This window comes from Nyctibius grandis, chromosome 2, assembly GCF_013368605.1.
Source record: "Nyctibius grandis isolate bNycGra1 chromosome 2, bNycGra1.pri, whole genome shotgun sequence".
Classification (NCBI taxonomy): Eukaryota; Metazoa; Chordata; class Aves; order Nyctibiiformes; family Nyctibiidae; genus Nyctibius; species Nyctibius grandis.
Genome location: NC_090659.1, coordinates 1,047,183 through 1,064,196, shown reverse-complemented (window position 1 = coordinate 1,064,196; position 17,014 = coordinate 1,047,183). Strand labels below are relative to the sequence as shown.

General features: G+C 39.9%; 1 protein-coding gene across 2 annotated transcripts in view; it reads right to left on the bottom strand.

The window, feature by feature from the left end:
- The window catches only part of NECTIN3 (nectin cell adhesion molecule 3), a 60,338-nt gene that overhangs the window by 10,042 nt on the left and 33,282 nt on the right, over window positions 1-17,014 (bottom strand). The window contains exons 5-7 of one of the 2 annotated variants that reach the window (XM_068424135.1): window positions 16,607-16,758; window positions 3,671-3,809; window positions 2,291-2,372 (exon numbers count right to left, since the gene is read on the bottom strand). In XM_068424135.1, the coding sequence (XP_068280236.1) occupies window positions 2,291-2,372; window positions 3,671-3,809; window positions 16,607-16,758 (373 nt within the window). Of the gene's footprint in view, window positions 1-2,290; window positions 2,373-3,670; window positions 3,810-8,123; window positions 9,028-16,606; window positions 16,759-17,014 lie in introns of those variants that run through there. The other variant, XM_068424125.1, reaches the window with a different exon arrangement.

Genomic DNA, 17,014 nt, shown 5'->3' with positions numbered 1-17,014 from the left:
TGATACTTCAAGCATAGGAATGTATTAGCAGCAGCATGATTCATCAATACTGCATTTGTTGAGTATTGTAGTGACAGAGTTACTACATAGGGCAAGATGTTGAGGTGTTGGAGCGAGTCCAGAGGAGGGTGACCAAGCTGGTGAAGGGTCTGGAGGGTCTGACCTATGAGGAACGGCTGAGGGAGCTGGGGGTGTTTAGCCTGGAGAAGAGGAGGCTCAGAGGTGACCTTAGTGCAGTCTACAACTACCTGAAGGGAGGTTGTAGTGAAGTGGGAGTCGGCCTCTTCTCACGGGCAACTAGCGATAGGACAAGAGGACACAGCCTCAAGCTTCGCCAGGGGAGGTTCAGGTTGGACATTATGAAGAATTTCTTCTCAGAAAGGGTCATTAGACATTGGAAGGGGCTGCCCAGGGAGGTGGTGGAGTCACCATCTCTGGAGGGGTTTAAGAAAAGACTGGACATGGCACTTAGTGCCATGGTCTAGTTGACAGGGTGGTGTCAGGGCGGTGTCAGGGCAACGGTTGGACTCGATGATCCCAGAGGGCTCTTCCAACCTGGTTGATTCTGTGAAGATACCCAATCTGAGCACAGAAAAGCATTGTTTCTTTTGTGTCATCTTAGGTGTTATAACACCTTCAAGATCAGAAGACAAAAACCTATTACGCTTTTTGCCAACTAACTGGTTTATACCTTCATAATGTTACAATCCTCAGGCTGCTACTAAAAGTAGCAATGGATCTCAGAAAAGTTTCTTGCTTCATTCAGCAACAATATTAGCAAGTATTACTCAATGTAATATCTGTAATACGCTATCTTCTTTTCATACATTACTTTAATGAGAAAGAAGAAAGCTTTTATCAGCAACTCGTATTTGGTGAGCTTTAGAACCAGTAATCACATAAAGACAATCTACAAGAATATTTTCAGCATTACTAAGAACTCTATCAAAATCCTTCTTTAAAGTGGGTGAAGATTTTTTTTCCTAGGGCATCCCCCTCTCAGAAAAAAAGGCTCCTACAGGTCCCTAAAGCTGCAAAGGTACACCACAGTTTTGGAAAAACAGTATTTGTTATAAACAAATGATTACCTGTCTTATAATTCAGCACATCAGTGGTTAGAATCCCATTATTTATACAAAGTACTGATGATGGAACAAAAATCTCATTAAGAACAATTACAATCTAATTCTCACTAAAACTGATTAAAGTTTTCTTCAATGTAAGCAGAAATCTAAAAATCACACCGACTGATTTAATATATACAAAAAAAGTGTCACACTTCAGACGGGACAGTCAGGATCTATAGTTTTTCATGATTTATTATATGAAGAATAATATTCAGTGCTGTTAACTGATGCTTTCTCCCATGAACAGGTTCCTTCTGTGTTGCCTTCTGAATTCACCTGGGGTTTCACAAGCAGCATGATCCAGTGCAAAGCCACGTGGCAGCTAAGAAGGGCACTCCCCTGCCCTTCCTTGCTCCCCACAAATGTCTCATTTGCTAGAATTACCTTTCCAGTGTATGACCTCTATGATCCTGTTATATCAGGCTACACCCATACAAACACTAAATCACAGAATCACAGAATCAACCAGGTTGGAAGAGCCCTCTGGGATCATCGAGTCCAACCATTGCCCTGACACCACCATGGCAACTAGACCAGGGCACTAAGTGCCATGTCCAGTCTTGTCTTAAACCCCTCCAGAGATGGTGACTCCACCACCTCCCTGGGCAGCCCCTTCCAATGGCTAATGATCCTTTCTGAGAAGAAATGCTTCCTAATGTCCAACCTGAACCTCCCCTGGCCAAGCTTGAGGCTGTGTCCTCTTGTCCTATCGCTGGTTGCCTGGGAGAAGAGGCCGACTCCCACTTCACTACAACCTCCCTTCAGGTAGTTGTAGACTGCACTAAGGTCACCTCTGAGCCTCCTCTTCTCCAGGCTAAACAACCCCAGATGGTTGGTAAGGAACTTTAGATCACATGAAGCAACCCCTGAAAGCACACTAAAAATTCAAGTTCTTGTCACAGAATTAGTACAGAGTCTTTTGTTGCTGACAAATTCAAGAAAAAAAAAGATAAAATCAGAAGCTACATAATTGCAAGCATTTAAAAGTAATTTAGTGATCTTCACTGGGAATCAAAACCAAACTTTGGTAAATTAACCACGCCAAAGCCCGAATCCCAATATTTACACTACCAGGAAAGCAAAAATCAGACTCAATTAACATAATAAAGGAAATTCAACCCTTTTCCTACCTCAGTTTAAGGGGTACATAACCCCTGACTCACCTGAAGCATAGCTTCTTTCTGCGGTACAGAGAATGCTCTCTCCTCACACGAGGGTGGTTTGTGAGTGGGTGGAAGATCAATCCTGTAGTGAAGAAAGAATGAAACATGACACGCCGTATTTGTGAAGTCCAACTGAATGGGCAGTTACATATTATTTATTTGAGCTGCCAAATCATCCAACACTCAATATTCAGGGACACACCTTTCAGTCAGCAAAAACAGAGCTCCATGTGTGGAATATTGAAATGTTAACATACATTACACGTACTTTTTTTTATAGAAAAGCACCACCTGTAATTTGTTATTTATCCTAGAAGATGTTCAGTAGACTGAACTCCCCCCAACACACTCCAACTAAGTAGGATTAGGGACTACTGCTATCTATCATCATTTATAGGTTATGAGATCAGCAACATTTACTATTAGTCTTTCTTCGAGAATTATTTATCAATCATTACACGCAAGACTTCTCTATGGTAACTTTCTCAGTGAAAATAAATGGTTATAAAAAGAATTCAAATGTTGAAGACTATTCATATAAATATGCTCTAGCTACAGAATTTAAGAGAAACAAACAAGAAAATATTTCTAACCACGTTCAAAATTACTCAGTTGTTAGCTCAAGCGATTCAAATGCTGAAACTTATTTTATGCTAAATGCTACGTTATTTTAATCTACTCATTAAGTATATACAGACATGACAGACATTTTCATTTCTCATTCAGTTGAAGTCTTAACTGTATACAGCATATGGGGAGAGACTTGTACTTGCAGATATTCAAAGACATCATCACTTTATGCATGTTCCAAACTGGGTCTAGATATCACCCACTTTAACTGACAGAATCTTTTCAGACTTTGCTTGACCTTATTGGATGTTTAAAAAAGTAAACCTTAAGGGACTTGAAGAAATAACCAACATTCCAAAAAGCACGTTAAGTCAGTCATTTCAACACGCACATCTGTGGGTGCTTGCTTCATTTTACACACACATCAGGGTAAATCTTAGTGGACCTTCACTTCTGCAAAGCATGGTCAGTTTGCTTTCACCTACAGCAATGATAAACTAGCAGTCTGTGGCATCAAAGTGGAACTCTCCCCTCCCTCCAGTTCAATCGATGAGCAATTTTCTTTCAAAAAAACCTTCTGAAGAGACAAAAAATCACATTACCTCTGAAGTCACTCTTAGCTTCCTCATTTTTCAGAAACGCAAGTGATTTTACATTTGTCGACCCTAAAAATACAGCCCTCAATTATCACAGCTAAACAGCTGCTAAGGAAACTCAGACATTTAAATTCCTGTGTAGAACAAACGCTTTCTGTATATTGCTTTCAACTAAAAAAAGAAAACAAACAAAAAGCCCACAGCACATACTCACACTTTGTCAAGATAGGATGGCCTTTTCTTCCTTGGGGTCAGCAGCACTGTCACAAAGATGGTAATGATAAAAAGAGCAAGGACTGCTCCAATCACAGCCCCTGCTACAGCAACAGAAGATGTCTGCTTAAATGGCACATCTGCAACGTGATAGCACAGATTACACTTCAGAACTTCATATATTCCAATACTCAGATAAGCTATTTCAGCGTTGCTCTGAGAAAAGTTTCCTCCTTCCATGACCAAACAGAAACGTCCTGCACTAGCACTCCTGCAGCCTTGGCTCCAGCCACCCAATTAAAAATCTGGTTGAATTAAGAGTGCTCATGAATCATTAATGTCACTTTGGAAATTTCATTGACTGCTTTTAATAAATACTAGTGGCACGCTTTTATTTTCGATTTCAAGGCAAGATGAAGTTACACAACACATGCTTTGCACTTCCATGAGCAAACGAGGTGTTAATTCAAAAAGCTAGAACAACTATGGCTTTATTGGCAATCTTTAAAGCCACTGAAGTCTGCAGAAAGCAAAAAGGGAAACTTAAAATCAGGGGGAAAAAGACACTACTAGGAGCAACAAACATACAAACTTACTAATACCTTGCTTACACTTATCAAGGCAACCCCTAAGAACATCAGTCATCTTTAGGACTTCACACTTCAAGCTATGAGTAATTTTTATAAATAAATTTTAACAAAGGGGGAGAAAAAGTTTTTTTTAAAAAAAAGCTTTTTCCTTTGACCTCAGCATTGTCAAATTCAATGTTTAACAACTCTCATACTGAATTAACACACTTCTCAGTCTTTAGAGATCACCCATTTCACTGTGCTAGGAATTCAGTAAGTTTTAAATCTCAAAATTGTGGAACCTGCTAGCATACTTTAATTCAATATCACCAATCTTGCACCAACAGGCTCATCAAAGAGTTGCACAATGGGAATAATCCACATTAGCTTCACTAAAACTTTCACCTGTAAAATATAGGTAGCGTGCAGAAATGATGCTCTGATCTACATTGATTACTGTATCAGAAAGGTATCAGCAGAGTTTAAAATTAACACAGCTCTATACTTGTATTTTCTAATACAGTTTACTTCAGCTATTTTCCTTCAAAAATAATCACATGCTGTGTTTCTCTGAACACCACACAACCACCCTCTAGTTAATCTCTTACCAGAGGAAATTTTAGGAGCCTCTTCAGCTATATATTCCATTTACAGGTCAAAACCATGCAATATCTTTTATCAGTTACTCATAATTCTAATGCTGTCGTGCCTATAAAAAAAACCACCAACCACAACAAACCATTTCCAATCTGATAAAGGGATTCCTGTCCTCTCACTGCATATGAAAGACCTGTCAGCAATACTCCCCTGGGATCCCTCATGCAGGTGTGATTAAGTAGCTTGAACAAAACTGAAATAAGCATTTTTGTGACTTTCTTAAAGGGATAAAGTCATAGATTAACAGCTTGCAGGAAGCTAATTCACTCCAGATCAACGTCGCATCCCACCTTCAGTGATCATTGTTCTATTCTACAAAATGGCTTTCTTGGCACAAGCTCCATTTGTCTATCAGATACCAGTCTATATGCTTAAAAACCATCATTTCCATTTTCTCCTCAAGAACAGGCACATGAATCAGTGGAAGGTTCACTTAACCACTGTATTTTAATTGGCTTAAGTTTAATTTCTCACTTAACTAAGAGGCCACCCAGTGTAACATTGCACGTCACTAATATACACTGTTCGGTCCAGAATTCATGAAGACCCTTTGGTCTTGTGATTACAACATCACCAGAAGAGTTTCTTGATCGTTTCATACTGTACTAACTTCACAGTGCCTTTTTTTCTGGTAAATTGTGCTATAATGTTGAAACACAAAGTATCAGACTTTCAATGACAGTTCAGCCGTTGAATCCCACTTTGAGTGAGGTGACAATAGCCACTCGGTTACCTCTGAACACCAGGAAAACCAGCAATATCCCACATCAACTGTAGCAACAGACAGGAACTGAAGTGCAGTTACCAAAGAGCTCACTTAATTTGCTTTTTTGGATTGCTTTGGCAAAAAAAAAAGTAGGCATAAATTTTTTATCAGTCTAACCAGAGGAATGATGAGAACTCCAGACTACCATGCCAAGCTGAACAAGCCAGAGAGCACCCAAGAGGCATGGTACCTACACAGCGTTTTAACCACCAGTTAGTAAGAAATAGATGGGAATTGATTCACCCCAAGAAATATGGTTAAAGCAGAGCTACAGAAACTGAAAACAAAAAAAAAAATGAGAAAGATATTTATTTTTTTAAATGTGAATCCTAGAGAATATATCAGCTGTGCTTAAAAGTGCAGCTGTTTGGACAGCAACTACCCCTATTCATCGTTCTCAAGGTTCATACTTTTTAAAGTAGCTCCTAAAGACACTTGTTTTATGAGCTTAGGATCTCCAAAAGGCAATGCTAAAAAGCCCATCCTAAACAACTTAAATACTTCAGTTCCTTCTACCCAGCCTCTGGTTTCATTATGCTTTTTCATCTTTAATTTTATGAATGTATCTGTCAAACATTTTTGACCACTACCTATGTTCCAGAACGTTAACAAAAAGTTTATTCATACAACAGCCATTTGTACTTACAATCAATTCTTTTTACAGCAGACATAATGTACAAGACGTTGCAACACGCAGCAGCCCTATCCCTATTACCAACTTCAAAACATTTCAAGTTCTTAACTCACAGGAATTAAATATATATATATATATTTCTAAAAAATCAAAACAAAAAATCCACAGAGACAAAAGCAAGATATCCCATGTGGAGAACAGGTTTATGGTTATGTTTATTTCCAAGTAATACCATCTTGTAAAGATGATATATCAAGTATTTTGTTATTTGAAGAGAGGTATGATCTCTTTATTCCAGAAATAATTTGGATCAGAACCTTCTGCTAGAAATTTAACTCCTTTCCTTGTGTTTGCACTCAAACTACAGAGACACACAATATCATTTGCTGTTGTTCTTGAGACTTTGGTCAATCATGTATCAGTACTCCCTTAACTCAAACATGAACTTAAGTTGTTTAGGGATGCTTGTCCATTTGAATTTCAAATAAAGCTGTTGTCTTAATCTTTTTTAAAGACATGCAGTCATATGCAATCACAGTGTCTTGTCTACTACACTCAATACAACTATTTTTGTGAAGCTCTAAATGCAGTAAGCTACCAAAGATCATGAGCATAGAGAAGAACTTTCAGAACGAACGCTCATAAAGCAGTTGCAATTACGCAGCCGATTTCATTTTGAAGGTAGCAGAGATTTTTCCCTTTTCAGGTTTCAAATACTAAGAGCTTTATCAGCTTCATTTTCTTGAGCTAAACACTTAAAAATGGCACTTCAGAGGATCTACTATTCTAATTACCAATTTATCGTTGTTCTGTTATTCATCTAAATTTATTTCATTAGCAGAATTAGTTTGGTGAACCTGCTCAAGACAAAGTAGAACCACTTAGATGTCCAACGAGATGTCCTACATGCAACGTCATTTTAAAGAACACGAGCACGACGTTGTTAAATCAGCATCGATTATTTGCAGCGAAAACAAAACCACTGTGGTACAGAGACTGCACAATTTATCTGAACTCCTGCTTCACACATTCTGTAGTTGCACCGTCGAAGAGTGTGTTTTCATCATATGAAGTAGCAACGCAAGTGTCCATTTCCCTACGAATAATCTGAAATTCCAGCTACCCTCTTCAAAGCAAGCAGTGTAACTTATTCAGAAGCAGCACAGAACTGCTGTTTTAACTTCTGGTCGTAAGAATTCTAGCAAATACTTTGACACCTCTTAGCACGTTTAACGTTTGTTGGCACCTGGGAAAATAAGCAAATTTGCAGTGGCCTGCAGCTTAGAAACCTGTTAGTTTTCTTCCTCGTTGTGTGCAATCCTCCAGCTTCCAAATTCAATGGTAAGATGCCTCCCAAGCCTCAGAAGTGGGTCTCGAAAATCGTACCCTGGGTACTTCCAAAAAGAGCCTTGTATTCATTAATGAGTTTTGACACCCTGTCAATTACAGGCCGAACAAAATACCTTACTGTATGTAGATATACACACAGTAGCATAAGCTTTAGAAATCAATGACTATAAAAAATAATTTTTCATCTTATTCAAAACCAACCCTCTGACCTGTTTACACAGTAACTCCTCAAAATCTTTGTCATAAATTACTTTCAGTGCAATGACTTAAAAGTTAAGCACATAGTTACAAGAAGGGTCATTAAATGCTAAGAGGTATTCATTTTGTGCAGAAAAACCTAAAAATAAAGCCTTAAGTTTACCATGGATGGTATCTAGATCAGAGTAATTCACTTAATCTGCAAAGTAAATGCCCCAAAAGATTCTATTTGATCATTGCCTTTGGTAAACTTTTTAAATCAGGGAGTCAAGACAGCCACTTTTTATTCTTCAACAGTTTTGAACGGCAACTTTAATTTAGCCTTTTTTACCTCTGACATAGAACAATATAAGCACTCTGCATTAAAACTCCAATCTTAAACAGTAGTACAGCATTGGGGGGAAAAAAAAAGCAGCTCAAATACATTTTCCCCAGATTCAATATTTCTATTTGTCAAGTCACAATAGAAAAACCTTCAAAAGAAAAATCAGTTTCAAAAAGTTTATTCCTCCTCTGGTGTAAGTATAAACAATCTGAAAGTGATTAGCCAAGGAAATGAACCGTAGGTACACGTTTAGTTTTCAGTGGTTACTACACATACCACTCCCTCCGAGATATTACTGAGCCATCTATGTGGGAAACAAAGTCTTCTTCATTGTCATCGTAACATTCACCAATCACATAGTTCATTCCCAATGTTTCACCTTCATAGTAATCCATTGGTCTTTCATAATGTTCCTGGTACCTGTTAATATTGTCTATATTGTTCCACTCTGGTTTTTCAGGGTCTTCTAAATAATCTTTAGATATTAAGCTGTTCATTGGATGCTTTAGTTCTTTTTGTATACTGTCAGGGTAAGAATCCACATCATCTGACTGAAGAACATCTATTTGAGACTCTTTTTGCATATCTGATGGTGGAATGTAGTTCTTAGCAAAGTAGTCACCACGGAACGTCCGTCTTCTCCTATAGCAGATAACTCCAAGCAGAACACTGACCAGTATGAGGAAGAGAGCCCCACCCACCGCGCTACCGATGACGGTACCCCAAGTGTCTTCCTGCAATGCTGGCAAGGTTGGTGCTGGGAAATCTATTATTCTATTTTCTGTTGCTAAACCTGTGATGCCATCAGTCGAAGGATGCCAGGGAACCGTGGGCAGTCGAGTGGTAGTAGTAGGAGGATCTAATGGAAAGAGCAAAGAAGTAGACAAGACACAGAAAAGGCACAGAATGTCAATGCAAGCTAAATCAGTTAAGGGTTTATAAGAAAGCAAAGTTGATGGGTATGTTCTACAAGAATAGTTTTTCATTCTCAAGCTCATGGCACTACAAAAATTCTCACACTTTCCACAGGCTTCGAACTAGCTTCATTACGTGTGGTTTTGAGCTATGCTGCAGCAGGATAGGAAGCATGGGGAGAAAATAAAAATCATCTTTAAGTAGATGCCTTGCCCTTCTCAAAGTAAGGAGATGCAGCTTTTCTGCTCAGGTGTTCACAGTTCATTATTTACCTCCCCCATGGAAGAATGTTGACTATTAGGAAAAACCTAAGCAGTCCTCTGTCTTTCCAGCCAGCCGTTAGGAATACTGGACCAAATTAATTTATTACGCCACAGAGTCAATTATTCCACATTAAATTCCCACTTCAGAAATGGTTCAGGGCACGGAGTATAAGAATGAAAAACTATGAGTTGTGTGCTCAGTCAGCAGCACATGAACTACTGAGTTTTAAGCTATTCTCTCCAAAAACATTTGTTGCATTAATACGACTTACTCAGCTTCACTTTGGGATTAGTGAAAGCAGCATAGTTAAAAATGGCATGTATTAATCTCAAAATAACACAAGGAACATTTGAAGTAAAAATTACGTCTATGCATTCCTCTAAAAGCAATTTGATCCCCCAAGCACAAAGAAATTTCCATATTCATTCCTCAACATAAATTCTCAACTGATTTCATGTCAGGTGATGCAAGTAAACAAGAGATTGCCAGATCCCAAACTTCTCCAGCATTCAGCTTTTTCCTTTGCTCCTTAGGTCTGCTGGAGATGTGTGCATCTGTACTGAAGCCAAGGTTGCAAGCGATGGTCTGATGAAACTGGGAAAGCCTCCTGAGATCATGCCAGTCAATCGCAATGTTACGTGCAACTCCAGTTTCTATTTCTATGCCGCACTGAATAAAACCAGCTTTTGGCCTCGCTCAATGCAAGGTAATTTTAAAATCAGTCAAACAAAACACTAAACACGTTATTATAGCTTGAATCTTTTAGAGAGAATATTACATGGACAGCCAAGTAGCTCGTTATGTCATGTCATTTAGTTAAATGCCCATAAGCAAGATTCAGGGAACTACTACCACCACATTACCCTAAATTTACCACCACAAGAAGCCAAATAGAACTGGAGATTTGTTAAGCTTCCAGTTATTGACAAATCATAACTTTAAAGATTCATAAATATGATTTTTAATCTTACTGCTCAGAGATGGTCACACAATTCTCTCGTAACTAGACAGAATTGCCACCTTTGTCATGATCACTACAAATCACGCTTCAGACTGCGCCTCACTTCCAAACACAACATTTTAAGCTCGACAGAATAAGTGAAGTTTTATGCAGATTTTCAGAGCACATAATTATATTACTTGACTATGTAAAAGTGGTGATTTGTTAGGGAGCTATGCATAAATGAAATTAATTTGACAGAAGACAGGAAACCAAACAATGAAGAGGCACTACCAAAATGAATAAGAGGAATTCAGATTATGATTTTAGTAAAAACTGGTTTAAAGTGAGTTGAATAATTTCACACAGAAGTAGAGATTAAGGAATCTAAATTTACCAGGGTTCCCATGTCCCCCAAATCCATAGGTCAAGAAGTGAAACTCAAAACCCTCTTCCTTGAAAATGTATTTGCTTTAGACACAAGGTTTGTTAGCTTAAAATACTATTTTCAGACAGTACCAGCAGTATCTGGAATGCCAGAGGTCCTTACCTCTACTCCGTAACATTTTGCTTGCAAATCACATCTCGAATGCTATCTCCAAATTAAGAAAATGCCACTCTTATCTATTTGTATGAAAGAATAATCTTTCTTACCCACAAGCTGCTTAATTATAACATGTCACGTCATCACTGATACCCGTTTCTTTGAGTTCCTAATGCTCTCCACAAAACACTAAGCACATCATTTTGATTTTAAATTAATTTTTTCAAATGGCACTTTATTCAAAAGCATCAGTTCCTTACTGATTATTTTCTTTAACATTTTCTTTACCAAATCAAGTAGTGGATAAGGACACTGTGCAACCCTCTCCCCACAAAGTGTCTTGTGTAACAGGTTCCACATTGGAGTTACACCTTTTCCTTAGGATTATCTTCAGCTTGTTCCCCCCCCTTCCCCATTCTGACAGCATGGGAGACACAAAGATTAAGATCACAGAATCACAGAATCAGAATCACAGAATCAACCAGGTTGGAAGAGACCTCAGGGATCATCGAGTCCAACCGTTGCCCTGACACCACCCTGTCAACTAGACCATGGCACTAAGGGCCATGTCCAGGCTTTTCTTAAACACATCCAGAGATGGTGACTCCACCACCTCCCTGGGCAGCCACTTCCAATGGCTAATGACCCTTGCTGAGAAGAAATTCTTCCTGATGTCCAACCTGAACCTCCCCTGGTGAAGCTTGAGGCTGTGTCCTCTTGTCCTATCACTAGTTGCCCGGGAGAAGAGACCGACTCCCACTTCACTACAACCTCCCTTCAGGTAGTTGTAGACTGCACTAAGGTCACCTCTGAGCCTCCTCTTCTCCATGCTAAACACCCCCAGCTCCCTCAGCCGTTCCTAGATCAGCCTGAAGCAACCAATGATTTCTTTCCTCAAAGTCAATCACCTATTTTCAAAGTTCAGCGTGCTTTTGCACTTTCTAGCTGGGATTTCCACATACTGAGTAAAACATTTTGGCATTTCTTTGGGACCCAAACAACAACTCTTATCATTAACATAACCAAGCTTGCAAGGAACATTTAGAAACAACGTTGAAAGTTCAAAGCCTGCTAGACTAGGCAGCCTGCAAGTCAGCAGGAAGGATATCTTGGGACTTCTTTTTCTACACAGGAGAAAAAAGCAGCTTATCAATATCCTTTCTAATATATACTTTAGAAAATACAAAAGCACCCATGTGGTGGGTTGACCCTGGTTGGATGCCAAGTGCCCATCGAGCTGTTCTATCACTCCCCCTCCTCAGCTGGACAGGGGAAGAAAAACAGGACAAAAGGTTCATGGGTCAAGATAAGGACAGGGAGAGACCACTCAGCAATTACCAACACCGGGAAAAACAGACTCAACTTGGGGAAATTAATTTATTACCAGAGTAGGATAATGAGAAATAAACCCAAATCTTCCTTCCCCCTAACTCCTTCTGTCTTGCTGGGCTCAACTTAACACGTGATTTCTCTACCTCCTTCTCCCTGAGCGGCGCAGGGGGATGGGGAATGGGGGTGGCAGTCAGTTCACGTTTTCTCTACTGCTCCTTCGTCCTCATGTTCCTCCCCAGCTCCAGCGTGTGGTCCCTCCCATGGGAAACAGTTCTCCACAAACTTGTCCACTGTGAGCCCTTCCCCCAGGCTGCAGTTCTTCATGAACTGCTTCAAGCATGTGTCCTTTCCATGGGGTGCAGTCCTTCAGTAGTGGACTGCTCCAGCATGTGTCCCCCATGGGGTCACAGGTCCTGCCAGCAAACCTGCTCCAGCTTGGGCTCCTCTCTCCATGGAGTCACAGGTTCTGCCTGGAGCCTGCTCCAGTGCAGCCTTCCCACAGAGTTACAGCCTCCTTCAGCCACATTCAGTTTCTCAGCACAGGGTCTCCATGGGCTGCAGGTGGATGTCTGCTCCACCACTAACCTCCATGGACTGCAGGGGGTCAGCCTGCCTCACCGTGGTCTTCACCACAGACTGCAGGGGAATCTATGCTCCAGCAACTGGAGCACCTCCTCCCCGTCCTTCTTCCTTGACCTTGGTGTCTGCAGAGTTGTTGCTCTCACTCCTCTCTCCTGGCTGCTGTTGTGCAACAGCTTTTTCCCCTTCTTAAATTTGTTATCACAGAGGTGCTACCACGGCAGGTGACGGGCTCAGCCTTGGCCAGCAGCAGGTCCCTCTTGGAGTCAGCTGGCATTGGCTCTATCGGACACTGGGGGAGGCTTCTAGCAGCTTCTCACAGAAGTCACCCCTGTAGCCCCCCATGCCACCCCCCTGCTACCAAAACCTTGCCGTGCAAACCCAATACATTCTGTTATCCACAACACTCTCTCAGAAAAGAGGTCGATATATGAAGAAATAAAAGCAAAAATGATGGTCAGTCTCTGGTACGTTAACCCTGACAATAGCCACTCTACAAGGTGAGTGTACTTACAAAGTCACATCTTCCTAGAGCTGGGATTGCTGACTAACAAAGGCTGGCTTTACTTTAACAAACAGCAGGCTCTTCCAAAGGCAGTCATCTTAAAAGATGACAGAGGAAGCAAGTATATTCCTAGCTGAAGGTGAGTCTTGTAGGTTACCTCTCTCTCTTGCAAATGGAAAAGGGGAAGCCTCATCAAACAGTGTGAAAGTGAGGGGCCACAGAGCCAAGAAAATAAAGTTCAACTCAGACACAGACACAGAATGTTAGGGATTGGAAGGGACCTCGAAAGATCATCTAGTCCAATCCCCCTGCTGGAGCAGGATTACCTAGATCATGTCACACAGGAATGTGTCCAGGCGGGTTTTGAATGTCTCCAGAGAAGGAGACTCCACAGCCTCTCTGGGCAGCCTGTGCCAGTGTTCAGTCACCCTCACCGTAAAGAAGTTTTTCCTCATATTTATGTGGAACCTCCTGTGTTCCAGCTTGCACCCATTGCCCCTTGTCCTGTCAAGGGATGTCACTGAGAAGAGCCTGGCTCCATCCTCATGACACTTGCCCTTTACATATTTATAAACATGAATGAGGTCACCCCTCAGTCTCCTCTTCTCCAAGCTAAAGAGACCCAGCTCCCTCAGCCTCTCCTCATAAGGGAGATGTTCCACTCCCTTAATCATCTTCGTGGCTCTGCGCTGGACTCTCTCTAGCAGTTCCCTGTCCTTCTTGAACTGAGGGGCCCAGAACTGGACACAATATTCCAGATGCGGCCTCACCAGGGCAGAGTAGAGGGGGAGGAGAACCTCTCTTGACCTGCTAACCACACCTCTTCTAATACATCCCCAGGATGCCATTGTGTAAAACTCCTTGTGTAAAAAACTGAGTAAATCTATTACAATATCAAGTGCTGAACGCATTAAGCTGACAGCTTGGAGAACCTGTTGCTGTAGGACTAAGGAACTTCAGCACCACTTGACCACCTCTGGACTCCAGGAGAAGCAGGACTTGCTTTTGCTGGACAGCTAGACAAAATTTAACTTTACATCACTAAACAATAAGAAATAGTGAAGATATCTGTGCCTCAAAGCCAGTATCAAAAAAGTCTCCAGCTTCAAACAATATTTTAGTATTTCCCTATCCATATAAGGACATATTTCCTGTAAGTAAAAGCTGGTGAATCTATTATTTAGTCCCTGTCAACTACTTCTCTTATATTTCCTCATTCCACTTCAAGGGCATTAGCAGAAAGGTTAGGAGTGCAACAGAATTCAAAATTTAAAAATACACCTTTATTTTTTAACAATGCTCATTAGGACCAAAAGCATTTTCTGCTCAGCTTACATTCCAATCCTACAACACATTGCAACTTAATAGTTATTTCTTCCAGCAGTTAAAAAAACTTTACATCTACCAGCATCATGACTGCTCAGAAACACTAACTTCATAAATCCTCTTTGACAGCTTCATAATTAAAGTTTGAAAAATTTAAAAAAAATAGCAGCTTTGTCTGCTATCTTCAAAGTTACTATATTTTTGCCAAGTTTTATACGGTGGAAAACAGCGAAGATAGAAAAATAAGCTAATTAAATGATTGCTCTACTGAAGTACAGCAGTGCCACGTTCACCATTAGTAGATAGTATCTGCTCAGTTGAGTCAAACATTAAGGTGATAAGCAGTTGGACTTAAAGTTTACTCCTCTAGACGTATTTTCTGTACTCCTGACATCAGTCTCTATGTTCCCTCCATAGAGTAACCTGAATGATTATCATTTAAGATGGACATTTTTGCTATTTCAAAGTCATCCTGCACCATTTTAAGGGCATTTCAGTTATTTAAAGATCCAGTCACACTGAAAAGTTGTTCTTACAGTTACAATAAAATGGGCTTAATATTAATTTCTGAAAACAATACAGGTGCTATACTTTATGATTGCCTCACCTCTCATTTTAATCAAGTTTGAGACAATCTTCTCTAAGGTATCTAGAGCAGAGTGCTGAGTACTTGTCTCCATGTTAAACCAATGAGTACGACTTGCTGAGCGTTAGTTGTAGTGACATGGCACCAGATTTATTCTAAGTTGCCTAAAAATCACCTCACTCAAAACAACAATACAGTTAAAGTATATTTAAAAGTTACAGTCCAGCAGAATATTTAATCCTATTTAGTGACAGTCTTTGTACCTGTTTTGTGACTGTTACAGAGCCATGAATTCTCCCTAAAGGAAGCATTAGAACCAAGCATCCAAAAGTAACTTCTCACTGAAGTGACTTTCATAATAATTTACAGCACTTGAAAATTATATAAAATCCTAGCTATTAAAAGACTTAAGTTCTGTTTACAAATAATTCCACTGCCTCAAAGTATTTATAGGTTTCCAGTTAATTAGCTCATTAACTAGTCAGTTAACTAGAACTTACTGGTTTTCCACAATGGCCTGCAGATTAGTTACGTCAGGCTGACTGAAACACCATCCCTAATTGTGATAGATGTGGCTTCAAGTGTCCTGTACCTTCAGTTTCAGTCTAAGTCTTCATTATCATCTCAACATTAAGTGTTCATATTTAGTTTTAAGTTATTATAAAGAAGTCACCTATGTTTCTTTCCACGTAACCTGTGACTGGCCAAGTGGAACAACGAATGTCAAGGACTTACTGAAGAGCAGCAATACCATGCAACAGAATGAAGTTTTAATTTTTGTTTCTCTTACTATTTTCCTTAAAAAATTATAATATATGAGCATTGATCAAGCTAATTTAGCTAATCCATTATGGAAATTTGGAGAGCCTTATCACACTTGTATAGCACTATTCACATATACCCTAAGTTTCTTTCAACAAAGAAGGTGTCCTAGTAAAACATCAAATCACATTGTGTTAATAGATACAATGATGGTTTTGAACAGCCGTGGTGCTAAACACACACACAAATTTGCTGTATTATACTAAGTACATCAGCAGGAGTTCTGCTGAGATGCTTTATGATTACTGGATATCTGAGACAACAAGTAACTGGAGTACAACGCACCTGTTCAGAACATAACCCTAACTTCCTTAATGCAGAACATCTTTGACTTTTCTAAATATAGTTGCTCCCCCCCTAACATCTGTTTTTTCCATTTATTATAGACAAGGTACTGTTTATTGCAGTCAGCACGTCTTGCCAAAACACAGGTTAACAGTGGAAAAACAGGTCACCTACCAAGAGAAAGTCATAATCTCAGAAGCACGACGGAGACTACCTCAACCGTAAGAGTTTCCATCATATGTTGCTGTTATTGAAGAGTCAGCTCTTCAGTTTCTATTTCAACTATTGATCAACTAAATTCCAAGTTAACGTACTGTCTTTGCTGAGAAGAAAGACTTACCTAATATGTAGACAGTCTTCTGATCACTCCTCTGACCAAGGGAATTAGTGACCTTGCAGATGTAAGTCCCCGTGTAGTTGTACGTCAACGGGCTGCTGAACTGCAGAGTATTGTTGACAGTCAGCAATCCTTCAGGCCATTGTCCATCCAACCTAAAACAAACCAGTTAGTTATATTTCAGCTGTGAATCTTTACAACTAAAGTCGAAATATAACTAGTTTAAAATAATATTTGCAATAGTCTAGAGAGCGAACTTTTCACTGTGCTCTGCCACTGTCAGGGGCCTTTCATGGGATGTTCTCAGTGTCCACCTGAACATTTAGTATTTAAATTTCTGTGCCAAGTTCTTTAAATGTCAAATCTACTGGCACGAGCAAGCTGTCTACAAATGACCACTTGAAGGACTTG